Genomic DNA, 25051 nt, shown 5'->3' with positions numbered 1-25051 from the left:
TTTGAAAAAACAACTGGCAGAATCTATGGAAATGAAAGGCACAACACAAGAGATGAGAAACACAATGGAGACATACAGCAGCAGATCTCAAGAGGCAGAAGAAAACACTCAGGAACTGCAGAACAAGACATCAGAAATCCTACACAAAAGAACAGATAGAGAAAAGAATGGAAAAACATGAGCAACATTTCAGGGAATTGAATGCTAACATGAAATGCATGAATGTACGTGTCATAGGTGTCCCAGAAGGAGAAGAGAAGGGAAAAGGGGCAGAAGCAATAATAGAGGAAATAACCAACGAAAATTTGCCATCTCTAATGAAAGACATAAAATTACAGATCCAAGAAGTGTAGCATACCCCAAACAGAATAGAACTGAACAGGCTATGCCAAAACACGTAATATCAGATTATTAAACATCAAAGACAAGATAGAATCCTGAAAGCAGCAAGAGAAAAGCAATCCATCACATACCAAGGAAGCTTGATAAGACTATGTGTGGATTTCTCGGTAGAAAGCATGGAGGCAAGAAGGAAGTGCTGTGATATATTTAAGATACTGAAAGAGAAAAACCACTAACCAAGAATCCTATACCCAGCAAAACTGTCCTTCAAATATGAGGGAGACTTAAAAATATCTCTGACAAACAGACAATGAAAGAGTTTGTGAACAAGATACCTGCTCTACAGGAAACACTAAAAGGAGCACTGCAGGCAGATAGGAGAAGACAGGAGTGAGAAGTCTGGGACACAATTTTGGGTGATGGTAGCACAGCAATGTAAGTACAATGAACAATGTACTGAGTATGGCTGAAAGAGGAAGGTTAGGAGCATGTGGGACACCAGAAGGAAAGAGGAAAGATAAAGACTGGGGCTGTATAACTCAGTGAAACCTAGAGTGCCCAACAATTGTGATAAAATGTACAAATGTTTTTACATGAGGGAGAACAAATGAATGTCAACCTTGCAAGGTGTTAAAAATAGGGTGGTATTGGGGAAAAAATAAACAATCAATGTAAACTAGAGACTACAGTTAACAGTAACATTGTAGTATACTTCCTTTAACGTAACAAAGGCAATATACCAAAGCTAAATGCCTATGAGAGGCAGAGATAAGGGAGGGGTATGGGACTCTAGGCACTGGTGATGTTGTCTGACTCGTTTACTCTTTAGTTTAATTCTATCTTTCCTTTTGTTGCTTTTTTAGCTGTCATTTTTTTTCTCTTTTTCTTTTGTCTCTCTACCTTCTTTGACTCTTCCTCCTTCTTTGTGGAAGAAATGGAGATGTCCTTACATAGACAGTGGTGACGGTGGCAAATACTTAAATATGTGACCATAGAGGGAACCATCAATTGTTTACTTAGGACAGAAAGTATGGTGGGTGAACAAAACCATCTTAAAAAAAAACAGGTTGATGAAGAAACTTTGAAGGCACTATATTGAGTGAAATAAGTCAGATACATAAGGACAAATATTGCATGGTCTCACTGATATGAACTAATTATAATATGTAAACTCATAGACAGGAAATTTAAGTTACCAGGATACAGAATGAGGCTAAAGAACGGGGAGCGGTTGCTTATTATAAGCAGAATGTTCAACTAGGTTGAACTTAAGTGTTCGGAAATTGGCAGAGGTGATGGTAGCACGTTATTGTAAGAATAACTAACAGTGCTGACTGGTGTGTGAATGTGGTGGAAAGGGGAAGCTTAGAATGACATATGCAACCGGAAGGAAAGTTGGAGGTTAAAAGATGGGAATGTATAAAACAGTGAATCTTGTGGTGGACAATGTCTATGATTAGCTACAAATATTAGAAATCTCTTTCATGAACTACAACAAATTTATGACACTATAACTAGAAGTTAATAATAGAGAGTTATATAGAGAAAAAATTATACCTATTGCAAACTATGTACTACAGTTAGTGTTTCAACATTCTTTCATCAATAGTAACAAATGTACTATAACAATACTATGAGTCAATAATGGAGGGGGGGTGGTTAGGGGTATGGGAAGATTTGAGTTTTCTTTTTTTTGTCTTTATTTTCAGGTGTAATGCAAACATTCTAAAAACTGATAAAAATAATTGTGATGGATGCATAGCTGTATGATGGTACCATGGGCAACTGACTGTGCACTTTGGATCTTTGGATAATTGAATGGTATGTGAACAATCTCAATAAAACTAAATTAAAAAAAAAAATGGCAACAGCCTCTTTGCAGAAATGGAAAAGCCAATCATCTAATTTACATGGAAGGGTGAGGGGCCCCAAATAGCCAAAGCCACCTTGAAAAAGAACAAAGTTGGAAGATTCACACTTCCTGATTTAAAAACTCATTACAAAGCTACAGTAATCAAAACAGTGTGGTTCTGGCACAAGGACAAACATATTAGCCAATGGAATCAAAATGAGAGCTCAGAAATAAACTCTCACATTTGTGGCCAATTGATTTTTTAAAAAATAAACATTTTTACCGTGGCAAAATTGTGTAACATAAAAATCATTTTAACCATTTCAAGCAGACAATTCTTTGGCATTAAGTACATTGACAATTCTGTGCAACCTTCCTATCTCCTTACTATTTTTATCATCCTAAACCAAAACTCATACTCATTTAGCACTAACTTCCCTACCCCTCCCCCCACGCCTGGTAACCAGTATCTTGCTTTCAGTGTCTATGAATTTGCTTATTCTGATTATTTCACATAAAAGAAAACACACAATAGTTGTCTTTTTGTGTCTGGCTTATTTCACTCGACATGATGTCTTCAAGGTGCATCCATGTGGTAGCGTGTTCCAGCACGTCACTTCTTTCTACAGCTGAGTCATATTCATTGTACAGACATTTTGTTTATCCGTCCGTCTGAGGATGGGCATGTGGGCCGCTTCCACCTTGTGGCTGCTGTGACTGATGCCTTACAACTATCTGCCCGAGTCCTGCTGTCAGTTCCTCTGGGCATCTACCTGGGGCTGGAACTGCTGAGTCACGGGTAACTCTACATTTCACTTTCTGAGGAAAACCCAAACTTGTTCACAGCAGCTGCTCCACATGACACTCCCACCAACAGTGCTCGAGAGCTCCTAGTTCTCCGAGTCCTTGGCAACACTTGTTATTAGTCAGTATTTTTTAAAAAAACTGCAAAGGAGAGGCTAGGCCTCCCTATAATTGTGCCTAAGAGCCTCCTCCCGAATGCCTCTTTGTTGCTCAGATGTGGCCCTCTCTCTCTAGCTAAGCCAACTTGAAAGGTGAAATCACTGCCCTCCCCTCTACGTGGGATCAGACACCCAGGGGAGTGAATCTCCCTGGCAACATGGAATATGACTCCCAGGGAGGAATGTAGACCTGGCATCGTGGGACGGAGAACATCTTCTTGACCAAAAGCGGGATGTGAAAGGAAATGAAATAAGCTTCAGTGGCAGAGAGATTCCAAAAGGAGCCGAGAGGTCACTCTGGTGGGCACTCTTACGCACACTTTAGACAACCCTTTTTAGGTTCTAAAGAATTGGAGTAGCTGGTGGTGGATGCCTGAAACTATCAAACTACAACCCAGAACCCATGAATCTCGAAGACAACTGTATAAAAATGTAGCTTATGAGGGGTGACAATGGGATTGGGAATGCCATAAGGACCACACTCCACTTTGTCTAGTTTATGGATGGATGAGTAGAAAAATAGGGGAAGGAAAACAAACAGACAAAGGTACCCAGTGTTCTTTTTTACTTCAATTGCTCTTTTTCACTTTAATTATTATTCTTGTTATTTTTGTGTGTGTGTTAATGAAGGTGTCAGGGATTGATTTAGGTGATGAATGTACAACTATGTAATGGTATTGTGAACAATCAAATGTACAATTTGTTTTGTATGACTGCATGGTATGTGAATATATCTCAATAAAATGAAAATTAAAAAAAAATAAATAAATAAAAAATAATAGCCCTCCTAGTTGGTATGAAGTGGTGTCTCACAGTTTTAATTTGCATTTCATTAATGGCTAATGATGGTGTTCAAGTTATCATATACTTATTAGCCACTTGAGTATCTTCTTTGGACAAATCTCTATTCAAATCCTTGGCCTATTTTTTAATTGGTTTGTTTATCTTTTTGTGGTTGAGATTAGGGCTTCTTTATATATATATATATATATGTATTTGGGACATTAAACCCTTATCAGATATATGGTTTCCAAATATTTTCTCCCATTTTGTAGGTTGTGTTTTCATTGTCTTGAAATGTCCTTTGATGCACAAAAGTTTTTAACTTTGATGAAGTCCATTTTATCTATATTTTTCTTTTGCTGCCTGTGCTTTTGGTGTAAAATGTATAAATCCACTGCCTGCCACAAGGTCCTGAAGATATTTCCCTGTGTTCTTGTGAAAGTTGTATAGTATTAGCTCTCATGTTTAGGTCTTCGAACCACTGTGAATTTAACTTTTGCATATGGTGAGAGATAGGGGTCCACACTCAATCTATTGCATGTGAATTGCTATGGCCAAATGATTCCTGACAGGGTACCAAAGCCACACAATGGGTAAAGAACAGTCTCTTCAACAAATGCTGCTGGAAGAACTCGAAATCCACATGCAAAAGAATGAATGAGGCCCCCCACCTTTCCCAATATCCAAAAATTAACTCAAAGTGGAATAAACATCTAAATACAAGAATAAAACTTAAAACTCTTAGAATAGAACAAAGAGAAGCATTTTCAGGACCTTCTGTTAGGCAGTGGTTTCTTAGGCTTTCACCAAAAGCATAAAACAACAAAATAAAAAACAAACAATTTCAACAAAATTAGAAACTTTTGTGAATCATAGGACTTTATCATGAAAGTAAAAAGACAACTTTTGCAATCACAGAAAATATCTGGAAACCACATATCTGTTGAGTTTAAAATCCAGAATATAAGAGAGATCCTACAACTCAACAACACAAAGACAACTCAATTTAAAAAAGGACAAAAGACTTGAACAGACATTTCTCCAAAGATATTCAAAAGGCCTATAAACACATGAAAAGATCTTGCTCAACACTATTAGCCACTAGGGAAATCCAAATCAAAACCACAGTGTGATACCATTTCACACTCACTAGAATAGTTACTATTAAAGAAAACTGGAAATAAGTGTTGACACCTGTTCATTGCCGGTGGGAGTGTGAAACGGTGCAGCCGCTGCGGAAGACGGTGGCGGTTCCTCGTTAAGTACCGAATTACCCTATGACTCAGCAATCCCTTTCCTAGGTAAATACCCAAAAGAATTGAAAGCAGGGACTCGGGCAGGTATTTACGCACCACTGCTCACAACAGCCAAAAGGTGGAAGCCACCCAAGTGTCCAACCACAGAAGAACTGATAAGGAAAATGGGGTATATCCCTACAATGAACATCATTCAGCTGTAAAAAGGAATAAAGTCCTGATTACTGCGACCACATGAACCTTGAAGACATCGTGTGCAGTGAAATGAGCCAGACACAGTGGGACAACTACCCCACGGTCTCACTGTGAAACGAGAGTAAGATTCGTAAGATCCAGAAACTAGAACAGAGGTTACACGGGTGGAAGTGGGGGCCGGAACGGGGAGTCAATGCTTAACTGGCACGGTTTGTTTGGGGTGATGGGAAGTTCTGGAAATGGGTGGTGGTGAGGGTGGCCCAGTCCTGTAAAAGTAATTAACAGCACTGAATTGTATATGCAGATAAGGTTAAAAGGGGCGATTTTAGGTTGTACGTTTTTAGAATAAACATTTTCAAAAGCTGTGGAACAGTACGCTAGGAACAGTGAACTCTAATAGAGACTATGGACCGTAGTAAATAGTATAATTATAATAATACTGCTTCATCAGCTGTAACAAAGGCACCACACTCAGGCAGGGGGTTGGTGTGTGAGGGGAGCATGGGAACTTGGTATTTTCTGCATGATTTTTCTGTAACCTAAAACTTTTCGAATAAAAAAAGAAAGAAACACCGATGGCATCTCCCACGGAAAGTGAAGGTGGCAAAAGGGGTGGCTAGGGTTAGGAAGGGGAAGCTGTTTAAGGGCAGTGACCTCCCCCCACCCCACCCCGTGTGCAGGAGCCTAGAGGACTCTCCCCGAGGAGAGCCTCTGGTCTGCAGGACCCCGAGGGCAGCTGAGGGCAGAGAACCCCACTGAAAAGGGGCGACTGAGTGGGTGCACACACTGTCTGGTGGAGACCCCAGCCCTTCTCCAGGCTTGTTACCTCCAAGCAGGTCACAAGAGCCTCATCTGGAAAACCTGTGGCCCGTCCAAAGGCACTACATGGGCTGGGGGTTCCACAGGGAAAAGCCAGATGGGCCTGCAAAGCAGCCCACAGTCCCCAGGAAGCCCTCAGGCCCAGAGCCCCGTGGCCTGCCCTGCCCTGCCCTGCTCCCACTCACGCAGACGGCCGTGGCTGAGGGGACCAGGCACCTGCCTGATGTGAGCAATGGAGATCAGAACAAACAGGAAAAGCGACCTGGAGGAAACAGGGCCAGCAAGGGTAACCTGCCCACAGCACAGAAGGGTGAGGGGCCCGCCACCCCAACCCCAGGCAGGGGCCTCGAAAAGGGGCACCCTGTGAGAAGGGAAAAAGTTGTTTGAAATTAAAAACAGCAGAAACTTAAAAGGCAAAAGTGTTGGAAGATAAATTTGAAGAACTCTCCCCTAGAGCAGAACAAAGACAGAAATGGAGAAGGGCTGCAGGGGGCTGTGACATTGGGAGGGAACCGCACGCCCGGCCCAGAGCTGCAGGAAGGAGGAGCAGGGAAAAGGGAGGGTGTCAGCGGGTCACTCGAGATGCTCCAGGAGGAAAGAAGACACTTCCAGGAGCACGGGGGCCACTCAGTGCCCGGCACCAAGGATGAAACCACACTCCCAGCAAGACATATTGTCAGATTTCAGAAGTGGGGTACAAAGAGAAATTCTACCAGCTATAGGAAGAAAAACTAAGCCTCATATAAAAGATCAAGAAACATAATGACTTCGGAATTATCCTCAGCAACAGTGGAAGCCAAAGGAGAGCAGGAAAATACCTTCAAACTTGTGAAAAAAAGCAACTTCCAATCTAGAATTCTGAATTCAGCCAATCAATCAACTCAGGACAGGAGTGGGGGGGCCTGGAGTGGGGGTGGACCCAGCAGGGACCCAGGGACAGACCAAGCAGGACAGCATGATGGCACCTGATGTGCCTGAGCCTTTTTGGGGGAAATGGAGAAAACTGGCAGCAAAATTGGGGCTGAATTATTGATAAATGTGTTAATAAATAAACAAAGAAAAAGTGAGAATTTCTAACCTCGGGAAAACAAAAAGTTGCTCTGCAGAGGAAAAGGGATCAGTTTTCAACCCAGTTCAACACTACACAGAGCCAAGGTATGAGGAGCTGATACGGAGGGCCAGTGTCCCAGTGTGACCACACTGGGATTTGGGGGGCATGAGGTGGGTAGAAGAAAACCAGGGACATCAACAGGTGACGCCCAGAAATAAAACAACAGAGCGAGCTCCCAGGAGGCTGCTTAGACACAGGGGATAGGCCCCGGGAGACACACGCGGCTGCCCCTGGGGAAGGCGAGGGGGCGCGGAGGAGGGGCTGCTGCTGATCTTACAACAATGTGGAGAGCTGATGAGCTCAGGCCGAATGGAAGTGAGGGCCTTTTTAAAAAGCACAAAGCACAAGGGGCCAACAAGAGCTACAAGCTCCTGACAGCGGGATGGAAGGTGAAAGTAAATCGGACAGTGGGGGCTGCTACAGGGACAGATGAGTGGGCCAGTGGACCGGGATAAAGAGTCCCCCGCAGGCCGTGCAGAGGTCAACTGAGGCACGACAGGGCTCGCAGGGCAGCTCGGCGCCAGCGTGGCCTGGTCAACAAGGGGAGCAAGGCTCCTAAGCGCCAGGCAGAGAACCGTGAGACAGACCCTACCTTACACTGCACGCACGTGCACACATGCATACACATGCACACACACCAATTCCAGGTAATTACAGACCTAAATAAGAAGCACCAAATGTTTAAAAAGCCACAAATGGAAAGATTTTGCAATGTATGTATCCATTAAAGGAGCTGTGCCCAGAATACATGAAGGGCTCCTCTGAAGAACAGAAGCCATCCAACAGGAAAAGGGGCCCAGGGGTGACCGGAAAGCCCCTCCCAGCTGAGGCCCCGGGAGGCCGGCACCCCCCTCAAAGGTCCCAGCCTTACAGCTCAGGGACACCAGGGAAAGCAGGAAGTGTCATCCTCCTGCACCGGGCAACCCCGAGCCGCTGCTCCTGGAAGCACGGCTGGTGGACCCAGGCCCGGGCGCCCAGCCGGAGAGGCACTCTCCAGGTGCACTGGGACAGGCGAGAACGTTCAGGGCCGTGTCGCACACAGCAGCTAACATCCCAGGGAAACCAGGCCAGCCCACCAGGCAGCAGAGGAGGTAAACATTCCCCGTTAGTTCGTTCCATGAGGTACGACAGGCGGCAGTTTCAGAAAAGAATGCCAAAGGCAAGTCACAGACCCTGCAGAGAACATGGGCCGATTTATAAAATGGCAGGACCCAAGCACACGTCATCTGGGGATACGTGTGCATGCAGCAAAACTCCGAAAGAGTGACACACAGAAACTCCAGCTCCTGGATGCTCTGGGGGAGGTGCCCAGGGGCTCCTAAAGAGGCTGTGTTCTCTCCGGGTGAGTGGGTGGGAGATGCACTTACTTTTCCTGCTACATGCAAGTCTATGTGCACTGACTCATCTCATGATAAAAACAAAGACGCTCCAGCGAAGCCCCTCATGAAGACTTATAAAGCCTTAGTTCAAGACTAAGAGCAAAAGCCAAAACACTCCTTGGTCCTCCCGTCAAGGCCCCCAGGGTCAGTACCGCTGTGCTTCTCCGCTGTCCAGGCATCCAGGAGGAGATGGCGCCTGCACGACGTGGAGCAGCTCAGGCAGGTTCTCCTGAAGGACGCTCGGCCACGAGGCAGGGAGAGTGGCTGCGTGTGGTCACTCTGCGGTTGGAACTAGCCGGCTGTGTGCCCCACCCCTGCCCCAGCCAGTGTAAACAGCACACACGTACCTAACAGCGTCTTAGGGTTGGTCAGGCCCAGCTGCACGACGGGGTTGTCCAGGATGGCTTGGAAGAGGGGGCTGTCGGGGTCGATGCCTCTGTCCAGCTCCTCAGGAGAAGGCTTCCGGTCCCCCAGCAGCCACTCGCACTGCAGACCCAAGGGCGGCAAAGGGTATTAGTGCCCTCCCAAGATGCCCCGTCAGCCCCACACCCTTTTGTGAGTTCCTAATAAGTCTCCCAAGCTTTTCTAACTCCAGAGACCATAACACAAAAGCAAATCCAGGTCCCAATTTAGGGGCCGTGCACATTCAGTCAGGCTCCACAGAGAGGAACACACACCATCTGGGTTTTCTTTGCAGGCCCTGGCGTCGCAACTCAAGTTAACCGTTGCGACTTTTCCAGTCACCACCCAGGGCGCCAGCATGAGCCACAAAGCAGCAGCCGTAGCAGCTCCCCGGAAGGAGCCCTGGCCTGAGACCCCAGCTCGGCTGTGCACTGAGTGCCGACGTGGTTTCACACAGACCCGTCCTCCACCCCGGGCTGCCTGCAACGTCTTCACCCCACCAAGCCTGGGCCCGCAGGGCTCCCACCAGCAGTCGGTGTGTGCTCAGGGGTGGGAATCCATTTTAGGGTGAGTTTAACAGAATACATCAATAAGCAAATCTCACACACACCCCCATACGACAGGGCATATAAGGTGTATTTTTTAAAAAGGCAAAGCCCCCAATTTTTTCAGCTAGCTATTTATTTTTAAAGTTGGATGCCATTTGAACCATCTACCCTGTGGCAAAAGAGCCGACTACATGTGGGAGTAACCAAGCACAGGCTCCTGGCCAGGCAGGCTGCAGCTGTGCTGACAGCGACAGGGGACAGGTGGCCTCGTGCCAGAGCTGCCCAGTACTCACGGCAGCGTTCTGCTGGTTGTTGTTCACCCTGAGGGCGTCCATCACCTCCTTCTCGTCGAAGCCCATCTCCATCAGGGAGACGACGGCCTGAAGGGAAGCACACAGCGGTCAGGGGCCGCCCTCCCTGAGAGCCAGGCAGCAAAGCCAGGGCCGTGGCCACCGTGTGTGGAGGTGAGCCGCCGTCACCGGGCATCCAAGCAGGAGGGGTTTTAATATAACCCTACAGGAGTCACTATTTCAAAAGTGTCTTTCCTCGCTCTTTATTCAAACAGTTACTGGTTTTCAGTCTCTCAACAGCAGCCATGAAGGCAAGTAATGGGCCTGATGCTGCTTCAGGAAGACCAAGGCCGTGGGGCTCCTGGAGGGTCCTCGGGGGGCTGTGGGCCAGCAGATGGGAGCTCTGATCACCAAGGTGCATTTGCACATTGCTATAGGGCAGGTGAGGGCCTTGTGATCCAAGAATAAGTTGTATTAGAAAAAGGTCACGTAAGAAAATCAAATTTAATGAAGACAAAAACGTCCATAGTAATTTGTGAAAGGGGAAAAGGAAGTGTGCCGGTTTGAATGTATTATGTCCCCCCAGAAAAGGCCATATTCTTTGATGCAATCTTGTGGGGCAGACATATTAGTGGGGACTAAGTTGGAACGTTTGGATTAGATTGTCTGCATGGAAATGTGCCACACCCAATTGTAGGTGATAACTCGGATGAGGTATTTCCATGGAGGTGTGGCCCCACCCATTCAGGGTGGGCCTTGATCAGTGGAGACATATAAATGGGCTGACAGGCAGGGGGAACTCAGTGCAGCTGAGAGTGACCTTTTGAAGAGGAGCTACAGCCAAGAGGGACACTGAAGAAAGCACAGGAGCTGCAGATGAGAGACAGTTTAAGGACGGCCGTTGAAAGCAGACTCTTGCTCCAGAGAAGCTAAGCAAGGAAAAAGTCCCCAAGTACAACTAAGAGTGACATTTTTGAGGAGCTGAAGCCTAGAGAGGAACATCCTGGGAGAAAGCCATTTTGAAACCAGAACTTTGGAGCAGATGCCAGCCACGTGCCTTCCCAGCTAGCAGAGGTTTTCCGGACGCCATTGGCCATCCTCCAGTGAAGGTACCCGATTGCTGATGTGTTACCTTGGACGCTTTATGGCCTTAAGACTGCAACTGTGTAGCCAAATAAACCCCTTTTATAAAAGCCAATCCGTCTCTGGTGTTTTGCATTCTGCAGCATTCGCAAACCGGAACAGGAAGTTATGTTCAATTTTGTCGCCCAGAATAAACTTTTCAAGGGCTTCCTCAGTCCCTGGCAGGGCAGAGTGTGCCCTTCTGAAGTCCCTTGAGCCGTCTCTCTTTTCAATCTTCTGCTGTTGTGAACTCGCTGACTCTGCCAGACCCTCGACCGTCCGCACTGACCACAGGAAACTGCACCCTGTGCAGAGGCCCCGCAGTCCTTCTGGACTGTTCTGTCGGGTGCCTCAAAGAGAACCCAACAGAGAGAGACTTCAGCTGGGGGCAGCAACCAGGAAGGAGGCTTTGCTGGAGCCCAGCTGGGTAAGTGGTTAGCCCTTAAGTCAGCATTTTCTCTTATGGTCCTATTTGCTTTCCTAGCCACTCCCTAACTCCAGGCTCCCTCACTGGGCGCTGGGAGAAAAACCCACAGCCGGGGCTGAGCTGGGGAGAACAGCGAGATGATGCTTAACTGGGACAGAGTTCTATCCGGGGTGACAGGAAAGTACTGGCAATAGATTGTGGTGGGAATAGCACAACGGTGTGAATATAATTAACACCACTGAACCGTATACTCGAAAATGGTTAAAATAGGAAATTTTATATATGTTACCAAAATAATTTTAAAAAAACCCCACAGAACTGTATAACACAAAGACTAACTCTAATGTAAACTATGGCCTATAGGTAACAGCATAATTACAGTAACATTGGTCCATCAATTACAACAGATGTATCACACAACACAAGGTGCTGACAGCAGGACAGACTGTGCGAGGGGGTGTATGGGAACTCTGTACTGCCTGCTCGCCTTTTCTGTGATGATTTTAAAAAAGAGGGCCAAAGGCCTGCCTGGCTTCCCTTCCGCCCCACCCGCAGGCTCCCTGGTGTGGCGAGCACCCCCCACCTAACCCCACCCAGGGCCTGCAACTCACAGGCACGACTCTGGGACACGCATAATGAGCTCATTTTCAGGAGGTGGCAAACACACCAGCTAATTATTTAGGGAAAACAGACAGCTGGGCTCAAGTGAGAGCACTTAAAATCGATCCTGGAAACGAAGGAACCTCCCGCCTTCCCACCGTCCCTGCCTCCAGGGACAGGAGCCGACAGCTCGTGACCAGGTGCAGGGGCCCTCATGTCACCGACCAAGGTGGCTCCCGGCACGGAAAGGGTGTCTCCACCACAGGAGCCCAACACACCTACCCGAGCATCTGCCCGAAACTCCCTTTTCCTTCGAATCTTCTTGAAGATTTCTGTCAGCTCGTCTCGGGCCTCCTCGTCTCCTGTGCCGGCCCCAGCAGCAGCCTCGGAGGAGGCTGCGTCAGAGGAGGCCACGGCGGCCCCCGGCACGTCTGGCGTGGCGTGGCCTGGAAGAGGTGTGTCTATGGTTGGATCTTCCGCATGCTCAATTAACCACTCCATGGCCTGAGTTACTGACATGCTGAAAAGTAACAAGAGACGCTTTCCAACACCCCAGACTGCTTGACGAGGGCCTTCCATTTCCTCTGCATGACCAAGAAAGGACTCTGCTACTCCCACGGGTTTCTGCCCTAGCTGGGGAGGCCTTGTGAAGAAAACCTTCCAGTGACATGAGGATTAAAATGCAGGTAAGTCTGAAGCACTGGTCCTTGACTCAAACTGGCCAGAAAAGAGAAATCCTGAGAGTTTGGGTCCAAAGCCAAAGGGAGCAAAACCCACAGACTATTCCTGGTCCACAGATCATCTACTTCAGATCTGAATGTGGAAGCAGAGGCAGGTAAACGAAACTGTGAAACTAAAGGAGAATATGAAAGAAAACACCACCCTCATCACAGTGGCAGCCGATATCCTTGCCATGAAAAGGCTTAATTTTGGACTCTCGTAAAGCAGCCTCGTGTAAGAATTTACAGAACATTACTAGAATGACACATTCCCAAAAGAATTAGATGATTTCAAAACGCTCTTGAAACACTTGGAGAGGCCAATTACACCAATTCTGTGACAGGTGTTAAGGTGCCTCTTTAAAAACTCACTTGCACTAGGAACGACTCCATCACCGAGTCTGGGGCAGGAGGTGCCCCCCCACCCCGAGACCCCAGCCCACTGCGACCCTGGCTAGGGAAGGGAGCGGCCCTGGGACATACTGGCTCAGCCGCAGGGCCTTCACAGCTCTGCTCTCCGGGAAGCCCATCTCCGTGAGCTGGCGCAGGGCGGCCTCATCCACGTGCGCCTCCTCATCTTCATTCAGCATGGCTGCAGGTGGGACGAGAGTGGGCTGTGAGGACGCGGCCGGGCCTGGTGGGCAGGCGACCCATCTGTGCCCTTGCATTTTACCACCTCATCTGAACACCAAACGCTTCTGGTCCTTATCTTAAGTCTTAGAAAATCTGAGATGTAACAATCAGTTCTCACTCGTACAAACCTAACTCAATAGCAATTCAAAGTAGAAAATAAAGGATTCTTCATTTTTTCCAGTTTCCATGCTGAGGACAAAAGCGGCAGCAATGAAAGGGAAACCACCGGAAGCACCTCAGGCCTCATCTGAGGTGGAGGGTGAACAGCTGGGGCTGAGGGCAAACCTGTGTGCTCCAGCTGGGTCTGTACGTACCATTTGCCTTTTTAAATAATTCGACTGCATCAGGATTCAGTGCCAACAATTTTTGTGCCACCTCGATGAGAGACACCAAGATTTTCCGGAGTTCTGTCTGGAACTGCAGTGAAAGCAAAAAAAGAGCAGCTCATTTCTCTAAATGCCCAAAAAATGTAATTGGATCTAAACTACATTCCTGGTCCCAGAGCACTAAAGCTGTCAGTCAAAATTTTATTCCTGTTTCGTTCAAAAAGGTCAAGTTCAACAGAGAAAAAGGAGCGGAATTAGAAGAGGAGAGCCAACGCGTGTCCCTTGGCAGGTGCCCTGGACGAGCCAGCCGAAAGGCCAGCAGGCGCTGCTGTCAGCACAGATGGGCCAGGACGTGCTGGACTCGGCGCCTTCCAGGCCCTCTGGCAACACCACAGAGGGCAAAATGTCTGGTAAGGCCCACCTCTCACTGGCTAAGGGGGACACGCAGCCCTTCATTTGATGAGGAAAACATCCAGCTGGCTGGTGCTAAGTGAGTGGAGGGCCTCTTTGGCTTCGCTGAAGAAAAAAGAGGCTACTGCCTGCAATTTTATGGGCCGCACAGACATGGGTCTCTAATTTTCCCCTTGCTGGAACAATGGTACAGAGACAGTGTGTGTAGCTAACAACTCTTCTCAACAAGTAGCTGATGCAAGGACAACCAGAAACCCTCTACAGTCTAGCTCAGTTACAGGGGCTGAAAACTGGGGGGTCAAGCAGCTCTCTCCCCTCTCCCATGACAAGCCTACGGCCATCCATGGCCCAGAGCATGAGCACACATTAGGGATGGACGCACCTCAGAACGGGACACACACAGGCCAGGGAGACACCTGTGCCAACTTCTGGGGAAGAGTGGCGAAGCCCTGGTCAATTTGGAACGCTCTGAAAAAGCTCCCGAGGGAGGTGGGTTCCTAGATGAGCCTTAGCTTGGCCTGGCACCAAATAAAGCCAGGGTCTGGCTGTGCTCTCCACCCCTCAGCCTGTGCACGCACGGCACTTCTGGGGTAAGTCCTGGCGCGCGTTTCCAATGGCTCTCTTGTTAACTCTGAAACTGTCCCAATCCAAAATAACATAAAGTTCAGGTTTCTATCAAAAAGAAAATTTTGGGGAAACTCAGGGCAAAAAATCTTCCCAACATTATCTATGCTTCCAACCCTGCCTTAAAATGTTTTTGAACTTTTTATTTTGAAATGGTTTTATATTTACAGAAAAGTTGTGAAAAGAGTACCGAGAGTTGCTCCCTACCCTGCACCCACTTCCCCAGAGGTGCCCTCCAACCCCCTGTAGTGCCCCCGCAGCCGCCTGTGGGTGCTCACGTCTCTCATGCTGGGCTGCGCCACCTCCCGGTCCATGCTGCATGGCGGCAAGTTGGCCGTGGCTTGGAAGATAGCATCTCTATCTGGAGCTTTCTGGTCTTGTTTCTTCTGCACAAAAAAGTAATTAGAAAGTCAGAAATGAACAGAAGGGCCAAAAAGGGCAGAACCATGTAAACCTATAACAAGAGCTCTGCCTGGGAAAGGTGCTTGTGCACATGTGGTGACAACTGAGCTTCCTGCAGGAGCCGGAGCTGCCAAATCCTCAGAGAGCCAGGAGGGCCTCACAGAGCATGGCAGAGTGGGGCCAAGGGAGACACACAGACCGCCCCTGCAATCACGCCCGCACCCGTGCCCAGGAACCACGCCAGAGAGACAGAGCGGCTGGCAGACCCCGCTGAAAATACCGTGACCTACCACTCTGTTGGAGCAGTCTCCGACAGAAGGACAGCAAGAAAACGAAACCCTGGCCCTATAACCACGAGGAGCTGAGCTGGGCCAACAACCAGGATGGGCCTGGGAGCAGACCCCTCCCCAGCTGACACCAGACCTCAGCCCTCGAGACCCTGTGAGGGGAAAGCAGCTGAGTCTACCTGGACTTGAGCCCCACACAACTGCGGGCTGACTGATGTAGAGCTCCTCCAAGCTGAAAGAATAACAAGTATCGATTCAGAAGGCCCCACATGGGAGAGAGGCTGGCAGTGGGCCTGCAAGTCCACTGACTCAGGCGAGGGCAGGGGGCTGGCCAGTACCGGAAGGAGGGCTCCAGGAAAAAAGGAAACAGACAGCTGGACAAGTAGAGGTGACCATGTTTTCAGGGGGATTTATCAATTATGTTAAAGAATCTGTAAAAACTAACAATGAGCCTATGGAAAACTAAGCAAACAAAACAATGAGGCAATTTTTAACTCCAGGAAAAACAAGGTTGAAAAGAGATGAATGCAATACACTGCTCAGAGCAGAAAACAACCCTTACATAAGGACACTAATGGCCTCCTTCTTCAACCAACAACCAACATCACGATATACCAACAGCGGAAGGACAGGGGGAGGGTGGGGGATGGGGGGCCACCCGTATCAGCAACAGAAGCCAAGAGAGTCTAAAAGTGATAATTCTAGAGGCAGCCATGTATACCTATTACTTACAATCAGAAGAGAACAGCTAAAGAGACACTTAAAAGAGGGATAAAAGGTTGCCATAAGGGAATATGACCCAGGTAGGATAGGAAACTACTGATTTTTAATGAAAGACCTGTAGTATTATTTGACTTATTAAGTTAAATGTATTACTTAATCTAAAAAATTAAAGATAAGAAAACTGCCTGAACAAACAAGCAGCTTATGCGTCTGTTGCAGACCATGCAGACGTGCATGCCGAGTTGGCTCCCCTGCCTCATGCAAGTTACCTGTGCAAGAGGCGGTGGCTGTGGCTGGAGCCCACCCCACCCCATTTATCTGAGCTTCAAGTCACACTGCAATCGGAGACCTGCACACCCTGCAGTTCTCCAAATCAGGCCTGACTCCCAGACAGGCGAGGCGGGCCGCCTTCTGGCTTCTGGAGATCGGGGCGGAGGACGCTTGCCCATGTGGGGCCGGGCCAGGTGTGGCTGATGATTAGGAGGACAGCCAACGCCACCAGCTCCAGCACCCCTGGTCCCAGAGGAGACCCTAAAATAGCTCATTTGGCTACAAGGCCCAGGGCCATGTCCCAAAGAGTTTGGCTTGCTCGTTCTCTGGGTGAACCCTCTCCCTGGAGTTTCACGGCATGAGTAAGAAATTGCCCCTTGAGATAAGTAAAGAAAAAACTGTTAAGTTAGCGCATTTGTGTGCGTGTCCTAAACCAAGCTTACTACAGAATGAGCTTTTTGAGCAGCCACTAAACAAACAATAGACTGCTCGGTTATCCTAAGGGACCTATTTTATAAGAGCGATGCAGATTATAGAGCAATTCCTTTAATACAAATTCCAAGTCAGTTCCGTCTCGCAAGAAGCAGACGAGATGGGTGAATCAGGCTTCACTGAACCCACTGAGGCCTGCTGCGCTTGTCTCTGATAGTGGGGAACGGGCCTGTGGCACCCCCTTAGCCTCCCCGCACAAAGACCCCAGTTTCACCTGGTGGTTCTGTCAGTAACTTTATTACGCTTCCCTGTCGGGGCTGGGGGGACACTCGGGGAGTGAAGGGGCAGGAGAGCGCACAGGCTTGTCTACAGCAGCTCCTGAAGTAACCTGGGACTCACAGAGCACCCTCCCGCTCCTCTCCGCAGCGCCAACAGCAGGGAACCAGGTCCCACTGTGCACCTGACACCCATCAGGAGCCAGGAGGGCCGCTGGTCACACGGACTCAGCCGTGACAGAAGACCCCGTGTAACCACAGCAGCTGTCGCCACAGGCATGGGCTGGGGCTGTGACCGACCAGCATGTAGCTACAGTAGGAGACTTTTACCGATCAAGAGCTCCAATTCCAAATTCTGCGACCTACCTGTTCTTCTGCTGAGACATCAGCCATCTTAGGAACTGGGGAGGGAGCACGCTTTTTAATCAACAATAAGACATCTAGAAAAACATGACACATATGTCTATCAAGCTGGTTATCATTTTACATGCATAAAATAGCAAAGGACACCAGATGACCTGGGTGGAAGCAAGTGTCCCTGGGCCACCGGTTTTTTGGACGTCTACACACCCCTGGTTCACTGGCAGCAGCACAGGCCCCAGCCCCAGCAAGAAGCCAGCTGTGGGCCACCAGGAGGCACACAGAGCACAGCCCCGACAACCCTGCAAAGAACTGGGGCTGTTTTAAATGTTACCTTGTTAACGTTAATCATTTTAATGGGCTCCGTTCTGAAAATGCATAGTGGGAGAGCCAGAGAACCGGAGGCACGCCTGGCTCGCGCCCCCAGTGGCCTCAAGCGTGAAGGCCAGGCTCAACGGATGTCTGTTAACAAAACTTCTCGTACTTTCAAAATAGATGTAAAGGAATCCCAGAAATAAGATCATCACTTGAACAAGATATAGAAAACTAAACTTGTGTCCCCAAGTAACTCCAGAACCGAAACTAAGCATTTAAATGGACGTGAGTATAAGAACGTCTTACTCACCACCTGAAACGACACTCACAATTATAATTACCACTCTAAAAATAAAACCTGAAGACGCTCTGGAGCCTCTGGTTTTGTTTTGAAACAGAATTAAAAATAAAATTCATAGTTTGTCAAATGTCTGTTGCCTGCTCAATTTTGGTTTCAGCAATTTTTTCAGAAACATTCCATAATGCAAACTTTTTTTTAAGGAAGGAAAAATAAAACAATTTGAGCTCATCTGGTCTTCTTGCTCAGTTCCACCCCAGCGTAACCGACTGGCACTTAACAGTGCTTCCCGCACGCAAGCAATGGCCTCTCAGGTCCCGGGGAAGCGCGGCGGCTCCACCAGGGCCTCTTACCTCTATCTTGGATGTTCTCTTCTAGGATGGTTTTGGTATCACTCAGCACCCTCTCTGAAGCAGCGTGTATTAATTTATGATGTGTTACACTTTTGGGGTCTTCTAAGTTCCCATGTGTATACTAGGGGAAAAAATCAAATATATGTTAAGAAAGAAAATAAGTACATCGTAATACTAGGACCTGCCACACCCGAGCCCGCCCACGAACTAAAGCAAACAATTCCTGTCAGTGGTGGAGGCTGTCGTGCCCGCTCCCCCGGGCCAGTGGTCTGTCCGCCACCCACGAAAGCAGGCTCACGGCTCTGATACACGATACCCTAATGATCATCAGTGGCAACACTAATCACTTCCTCAGTCTGGAAAGACAAAGAGAGTAATTCTAAAATGAAAACAGCAGATCCATTGTTTCCTGATGATCTAAAGATCTAAATATGATTTGTGCATGTGTTTTCCTTTCTTCTACAGATTCATGAAAGGGAGCTGGAGAGATGGTAAAGAAAGAAGGCTGGTTTACCGCAAGTGAGAAATAGGGACACAACCACCGAACACCTGGCAACATCCGAGGAAAGCGCTGGCCCTGCCTGGGCTGGGCTCAGCCCCAGCTCACTGAGCCAGCTCCGGACGCAGCCTGTGGGCACATTGCCACCGTGTCTAGCTCATCTGGAAACCTGTCACAGCAGGGCAGGGGGAAGGGGAGCAGGGGGAGCAGGCACTGATGTCCTCACACACGTGGAGGGCATATAAAGCAGCACAGAGCAGCAACCCCTCTGCACGCATGCACACGCACACACACAACAGCCACCCCATCCTCCCTGCACCTGATGGGAACCCACAGATCACCTGGGGACAGAGGCCAGCTCAAGAGCTACTGGCTTCAAGCTCTGGAAGGGTGCCTGGAGCAGACGGCCATGAGATCACCTCCGATCCTGTAATTATAGCCTAAAGGTCTCACGGTAAATTGTTGGCAGAGGATTCTGGGGGACACGGGTTGCCCCTTCAACCAGGGTCCTCTATCTGCAAAACAGCGCATAGCTGTCTGCAATTTATATACCTGTGCGACTGTGTTACGTAAGTTTGGCTTTCCTTGGTTTGGACATAAGCTACCCACTCACCACATACACTCGCCATTTTGTGAAGAGCTGGCAAATGCTGATGGCAGCCTTGTGGTAAGGTTTCAGGTGACCCCATCATGCCTGTTGGCTGCTGCACTGGCAGACCCCCGTGTTTATCATCACACCCACCTCCTGTGGCCCTGCACGGCCACGCACACCAAAGGCGCCTGTTGCCCACCAGCTGGTCTGCAGCCCACAGTGGCGGCCACTTTCAGGCCAGTATGAGGCCTGTGGGCCCAGGGGAGACAGAAGGTTACTGTGACCATGACAATGACAAACTGCAGGTAATCCTGCACCTCACCCAGAGGCAGGATGCTGAGCCGGTCAGCAAGAAAGCCATGTGCACGTCACACGCTCTCACAGGAACCAGCAGTCCTCCCAGGAACATGTGCAGGCCGCCAGCACTCACCCTGACAACCCCACCCGACCCTCCTCCAAGACAACAACCAAGACTGAAGTGGGTGCTCCTTACGGGCACTAACACAGGCCACAGAGGCCACAGCCTGGTCACACGGGCAGGAGACACCCTTCCCCAGACACGGGCAGCTATGGACCCAATGTTTGTGACAACATCAACACCAGTCCAGGCGAGGATGTCCAACACATCCACACCTTCCCCCAGGTCCTTGGGGCTGGGGAGGGGGAGGCTGTAAATATGTTTTTTATTATCTGCCCAAATTACTCTAGGATGTGTCACTATTTCACTCCAGCCTATACTAACCTACCGTATCTCACTTCCTATTCAAAGTTCCATGCAATTGTGCTGTTTGAACAAATCGACTGAGCACAGGGGCTGCAGGAGCTCCACCTGGGTCTGAGGTACTGTCTGAGCAAGAAACTAACAGGCGCCTGGCCTGCTCTCACTCCCTAAAATGTCTTTTTCACAGTGCCTCAGGCTGCCTGGAGAGTGTGAGCACAGGTGCCCGTACGTGTGACCTGTAAGAATACACATGCCTCGTGGCTGTGGGCTCTGTTCCAGCCAGGTGGTGGTGGCTGAGCAGCACACACGAGACGAGCTTTAGGCACGGTCAGGATGAAGGCTCAGCATGACCACGACAGAGGACACGGAAACGTGCAGAGATCACCAGGAGACCCTCAGCAGCACCAGAGGGCGGTGGCACCTAAGTCAGCAGCAGGACACACATCCCCCCCAAGCCAGAATCTTTTGAGGGAGAATGTGGTCACACTTATGTATCTCAAAAAGAACAGACACTTCTGTGGAGGAGCCTGACCTGAAAACACGACCAGGTCAAACCTTTTGTAATAATCTGAGCTTTAGCAAAGACCCTCAAATCTCCAAGCAGGGCCACCACTACCTCCTTGCTCCTACTGACTGCCTGCAGTAGAGACGGGGTCCTCATTTCCACGGCTGCTCGTACAAAGACAGGGATTTATTGCCTCACAGTCTGGAAGGCTAGAAGTCTGACATCAAGGTGTCCGCAGGCTCAGGCTTTTTCTCAAGTCTGCAGGGCTTGGTGGGGCCTGCCCTCTGTCCGTAACTCAAGCTCGGCCCCCATCACTCAGCCATCTCTCTCCCTGGTTCCTCTACCAAGGTCCAAATTTCCTCCCCTTACAAGGACACGAGTCATGCTGGGCTAAGGCCCGCTCATTCCGTCTGGCCTCACTCATGACATCTTCAAAGAACCCATCCGCAAATGGGTTCACACCCACAGGGCCAGGGCCCAGACTTGAATGTGTCTTCACGGGAGCCATGACTCATCTGTAACGCTGAAATTATCTGAAGGAAAGGAAGGCAAGAAGCCGCTGAAGCAGCTCACTGGGGCTGAGCAGAAGTCACCCGGCTGCGGCAACATGCTGGGCTGTGCCCGCCCCGAGGGCCCCCAGCCAGAGCCTGTCCAGTCCCCCTGGGTCGAGAGACACCCCACTTCAGGTGCCCCAGCACAGACACCACGGGAAGTTCGTTCACAACCTCCCTCTACTCTCCTGGCGGCCCAGAGACTTCCAGCACCCACAGCATGGGACCCTTCCTCCAAAAGACAAAAAAAAAAAAAAAAACTAAGAATGGACTTCACCTCTGAATACTGGCATTTTAAGAGTAACTAGAATTTTCAGTAACCTAAGATGGAAAACAGGAAAAAAGGATCACAAAGGCTTTAGGAGTAGATATACAGTCCAACAAAACCGGCCAGGCAGGGAGTGGGTGGGGTGGCCCACACGGAATTAGCTGATAGTTAGATGCTCTTTTACCACGTACGACAGAGCAGAAACCAACCCCCAACTTCCCCTGACTTGGACAATGGCCTGGCTTCCAGAAATACTGGTCGTGCTTCTCTGTAATTCTCAGACCTGCAGCTGGCTTGCTGATTTGTCAGGTTCAGACCCCGGCCTAGGAAACACAATTTTCCAAGACAATCCTCATGCTGGATCCTGAAAAAAATGCACTCTGCAGCATGCCAGCAGCGAGCCAGGAGAAAACATAAGCATGAGTCATCATACCACGCACGATTATTTCACCGGCGTTTTGTTCTCGGCAGAAGCATTCCCAGCAGGCTGGGGTGGGGCAGAAAAGCCCTAGCAGAGAACACCACCAAGTCCAGGCAGGCTTGGGCCTCTACTGGATCTCACTTCTCCCCAGAACTGCCATGACTCGGCTTCTGCTTCTCCCTCATGAAGACAGGCCTTCCTGCGAGCTGGGAAAGGCTGACAGTCACACCAGCAAGTGCCACATCATGTTCTGGCAATTTCATGGAAGTTCATCATGCACAGAAGCTGCCCTCACCACTACATGCCACAGGTGCAATCATCCTGAGACACAAGATGGTTTACTCTGCCCCCCCCCCCTTCCCAGGCCATGGAACCCAGAGACCACCAGGGTGGTCCCAAGGTGGAAAAAGATTTACAGGAATAAACACCCTCCTCAACTTAGCAATACACTCCCTGGAGGACTGTGGGGGAAAACAGAGAAAACCCACATCATCCACCTGGAAGTAGAGAACAAGGAAGAAGCAAATGCCAGCTCATGCCGGCAGGAGAAAAGGGGAAGGCGCAACACCACATGATACGCATGCCTGGGCCACTCTGCCTGCAGAAGCAGGACACTGAGGGACTGGTGTCCATGGCGAAAGGCACGTCTCTGGCTTGAGAACTCTCCCTTTCCCACCTAACGCATTCTGGCTGCAGCTCGAGAGGCAGTGGCTCTGCTTGCAAACGGGACAGGACCTGAAGGTGGGAATACTTCCTGGTGGCTCAGCTCGCCTGTCCCAGAAATTTATGTCAGCTCTTTTGGTGTAAAATTCTCCTGCTGGTTGGATTCCACACACCTGGAGAGACTGCAGAGTGGAATAAAATCGCACTATAAAATAGGATAATTTCCCCCAAATCCCAACTGAGACAGCTCAATGCCAACTGGAATAACACATATCAGGAACACAATAATTAGCATCATATTGAAACTGGCTGCCTAATTAACCCCAAGTGCTCCCGATCCATTAGCAAGCATCCATGGATCAGTCAAATATTTCTCATTTCCTGTTCCCCTTCATAAAATAATATTATGGCAGTTGCATAAACCTGTAAGGTAAACTAAATGCCACACTAGGTCACCTACTGATTTCTCCCCCACCCTACTCAGCAGGTGAGCTGCTCAATGCAGTTTTGGGCTGACACATTCCCACTCACTCCTCTCACCCACACGTTTGTTTTGGTGCCTCCCATTAGCCTGGCCCTGGGCCTGTGGGCACCAACCCTGCCCTTGAGGAGCTTCCGGCCCAGGTGGGGGAGGACAGGGAATTGCAGTGAGGCTTTTTAAAAAACACCCACCACTAGGTAGCAATTCTTGGCTCTGCACAGCCTGGATGCCAAAGGGTCCCTAGCCTTGTAGCTTAGTGCTGTCTTGGTGGTTTTCTAGAAGGCTTTACTATACCACCTGGGCCAGGAGAAAACCCAGAAGTCTTTCGTGCCTACCTGCTCTTGCTTGCAAGCCTGGAGCCCCCTCTACCTTGGCATGAATGACTGAGGCCAAGATCCACAGATGCCCCACATCCAGCATGTTCTAGAAGGGAGCTCACTTATGAAATCAGAATGCTCTTTACCCTGCCTCTGACGGTTACAACTCGAGAACCCTATTAACGAGAGTGACTCAAAAGTACCCTTTGCAGGGAGTTATTGTAGTACTGTGTGAAAGTTGATCCTTAGAGACAAAACTCAGCTTTATTTTAACAAAGAAAGCTTTTCACACATACAGATAAATAATCTGTTACATGGAAACCCCACTAAAAAGCTGCAGTGTCCTTTACCCTCAGTTCTGACATGGAAGGCACTGCATCATGCCAGGTACAGTTTCCTTATGCAGCCCGAGTGTGACACGTCTCAGCAGGCCTTACCGGGGTCAAAAGCTAACAGGGATGAAGAAAATTTCAAGAACTAGTCCCAAAAATTAGTAACTTAAGAAACTAATCGTACAAGGAGCGCTGCATGCACGTAAACTTTTAAAAGTGGCCTCTCAGAGAGGGGACAGTGGAGGCAGCCCACCTTCCAGGACCCAGCTCCCTCCCTCCTTAGCCGAAATGGGAGGAAAGCTGGCGGCCAGCGGCGCCACTATTCTCGGAGGCCAGAGGCCGCGGTGGCGGAGCCAAGGACCAGCCGTCACCCGGCCCGGGAGGGCTCTGGGGGGAAGAGGAAGGGCCTCTCCACTCTGCTTCCTTCTCCTTCGGGCGCTCGTTCCCAGCCCACGGGGAAACCCTCGCCCCCACGGCAGGTAGCAAAGGGTGGAAAACCGTGAGGTCCTGCCTCCCCGCGCCTCAGTTTCCCCCTCTGCCCCTACCTCCCCTGCTGGCTGCAGAAGCTAAAGCAGAGCTAAAGGAGAGGGTGAAGGGTGCAGCGCTGGGCCCAGGGCCTGGCAGAGGGCGAGTCTCTACCCGGGGAAGGGCGTCCGGAGGGCGGGGCTGGGGGCACCGGCGGAGGGGTGCAGGCAGGCCGGGGGCCGCGGGGGGCCCGGCGGCGCGGCCTTACGTGCTTGAGGCAGCGCTCCTTGAGCTTCTCCACCGAGGTGTCCTCGGTCACCTCCTCCAGCCACTCGGCGCCGTCGGCCGCGCAGATGTGCAGCCGCAGCACCTTGCCCGCGAAGATCTTCTCCTCCTGCACGAACATCGCGGCCGCCGCCTCAGGGGCCTGCGCCCGCCACCCGGGCCCTGAAGGTCACCGGGGCGGGCGGACGGCCGGGCGGGGCGGGGGCGGGGCCAGGCCGCCGCGCGCTCCTTCGCTGGGCCGCCGCCGCCGCCCCGCCCGTCACTCGCCGCGGCCTAGGCTGTCGCCTCGCTCCCGCCGCTGCCGCCGCGCAGGAAGTGCGTCATGCCGCGTCCGGAGCATGCCGGGAGATGTAGTTTCCTGAGCCGTCCCGCTTCCGCTGCCGCGCCGGAAGTGCATGCGGAGCGCGCCGGGAGATGTAGTTCTCTGGCAGCTCC

The 25051-nt window shown here is 49.8% G+C and overlaps 1 protein-coding gene across 1 annotated transcript in view; it reads right to left on the bottom strand.

The window, feature by feature from the left end:
- Window positions 1–24848, bottom strand: part of UBAC1 (UBA domain containing 1) — a 32904-nt gene extending 8056 nt beyond the window's left edge. The window contains exons 1-9 of the mRNA XM_037797964.1: window positions 24600–24848; window positions 18517–18637; window positions 17557–17630; window positions 15080–15187; window positions 13755–13857; window positions 13291–13399; window positions 12371–12608; window positions 9943–10029; window positions 9047–9185 (exon numbers count right to left, since the gene is read on the bottom strand). Of these exons, the coding sequence (XP_037653892.1) occupies window positions 9047–9185; window positions 9943–10029; window positions 12371–12608; window positions 13291–13399; window positions 13755–13857; window positions 15080–15187; window positions 17557–17630; window positions 18517–18637; window positions 24600–24737 (1117 nt within the window). The 5' untranslated portion in view covers window positions 24738–24848. The remainder of the gene's footprint in view (window positions 1–9046; window positions 9186–9942; window positions 10030–12370; window positions 12609–13290; window positions 13400–13754; window positions 13858–15079; window positions 15188–17556; window positions 17631–18516; window positions 18638–24599) is intronic.
- Between the last annotated feature and the right edge of the window lie 203 nt (window positions 24849–25051).

Source organism: Choloepus didactylus, chromosome 10, assembly GCF_015220235.1.
Source record: "Choloepus didactylus isolate mChoDid1 chromosome 10, mChoDid1.pri, whole genome shotgun sequence".
NCBI lineage: Eukaryota > Metazoa > Chordata > Mammalia > Pilosa > Megalonychidae > Choloepus > Choloepus didactylus.
Note: the sequence above shows the minus strand (reverse complement) of the source record. Positions and strands in the feature narration are given on the sequence as shown.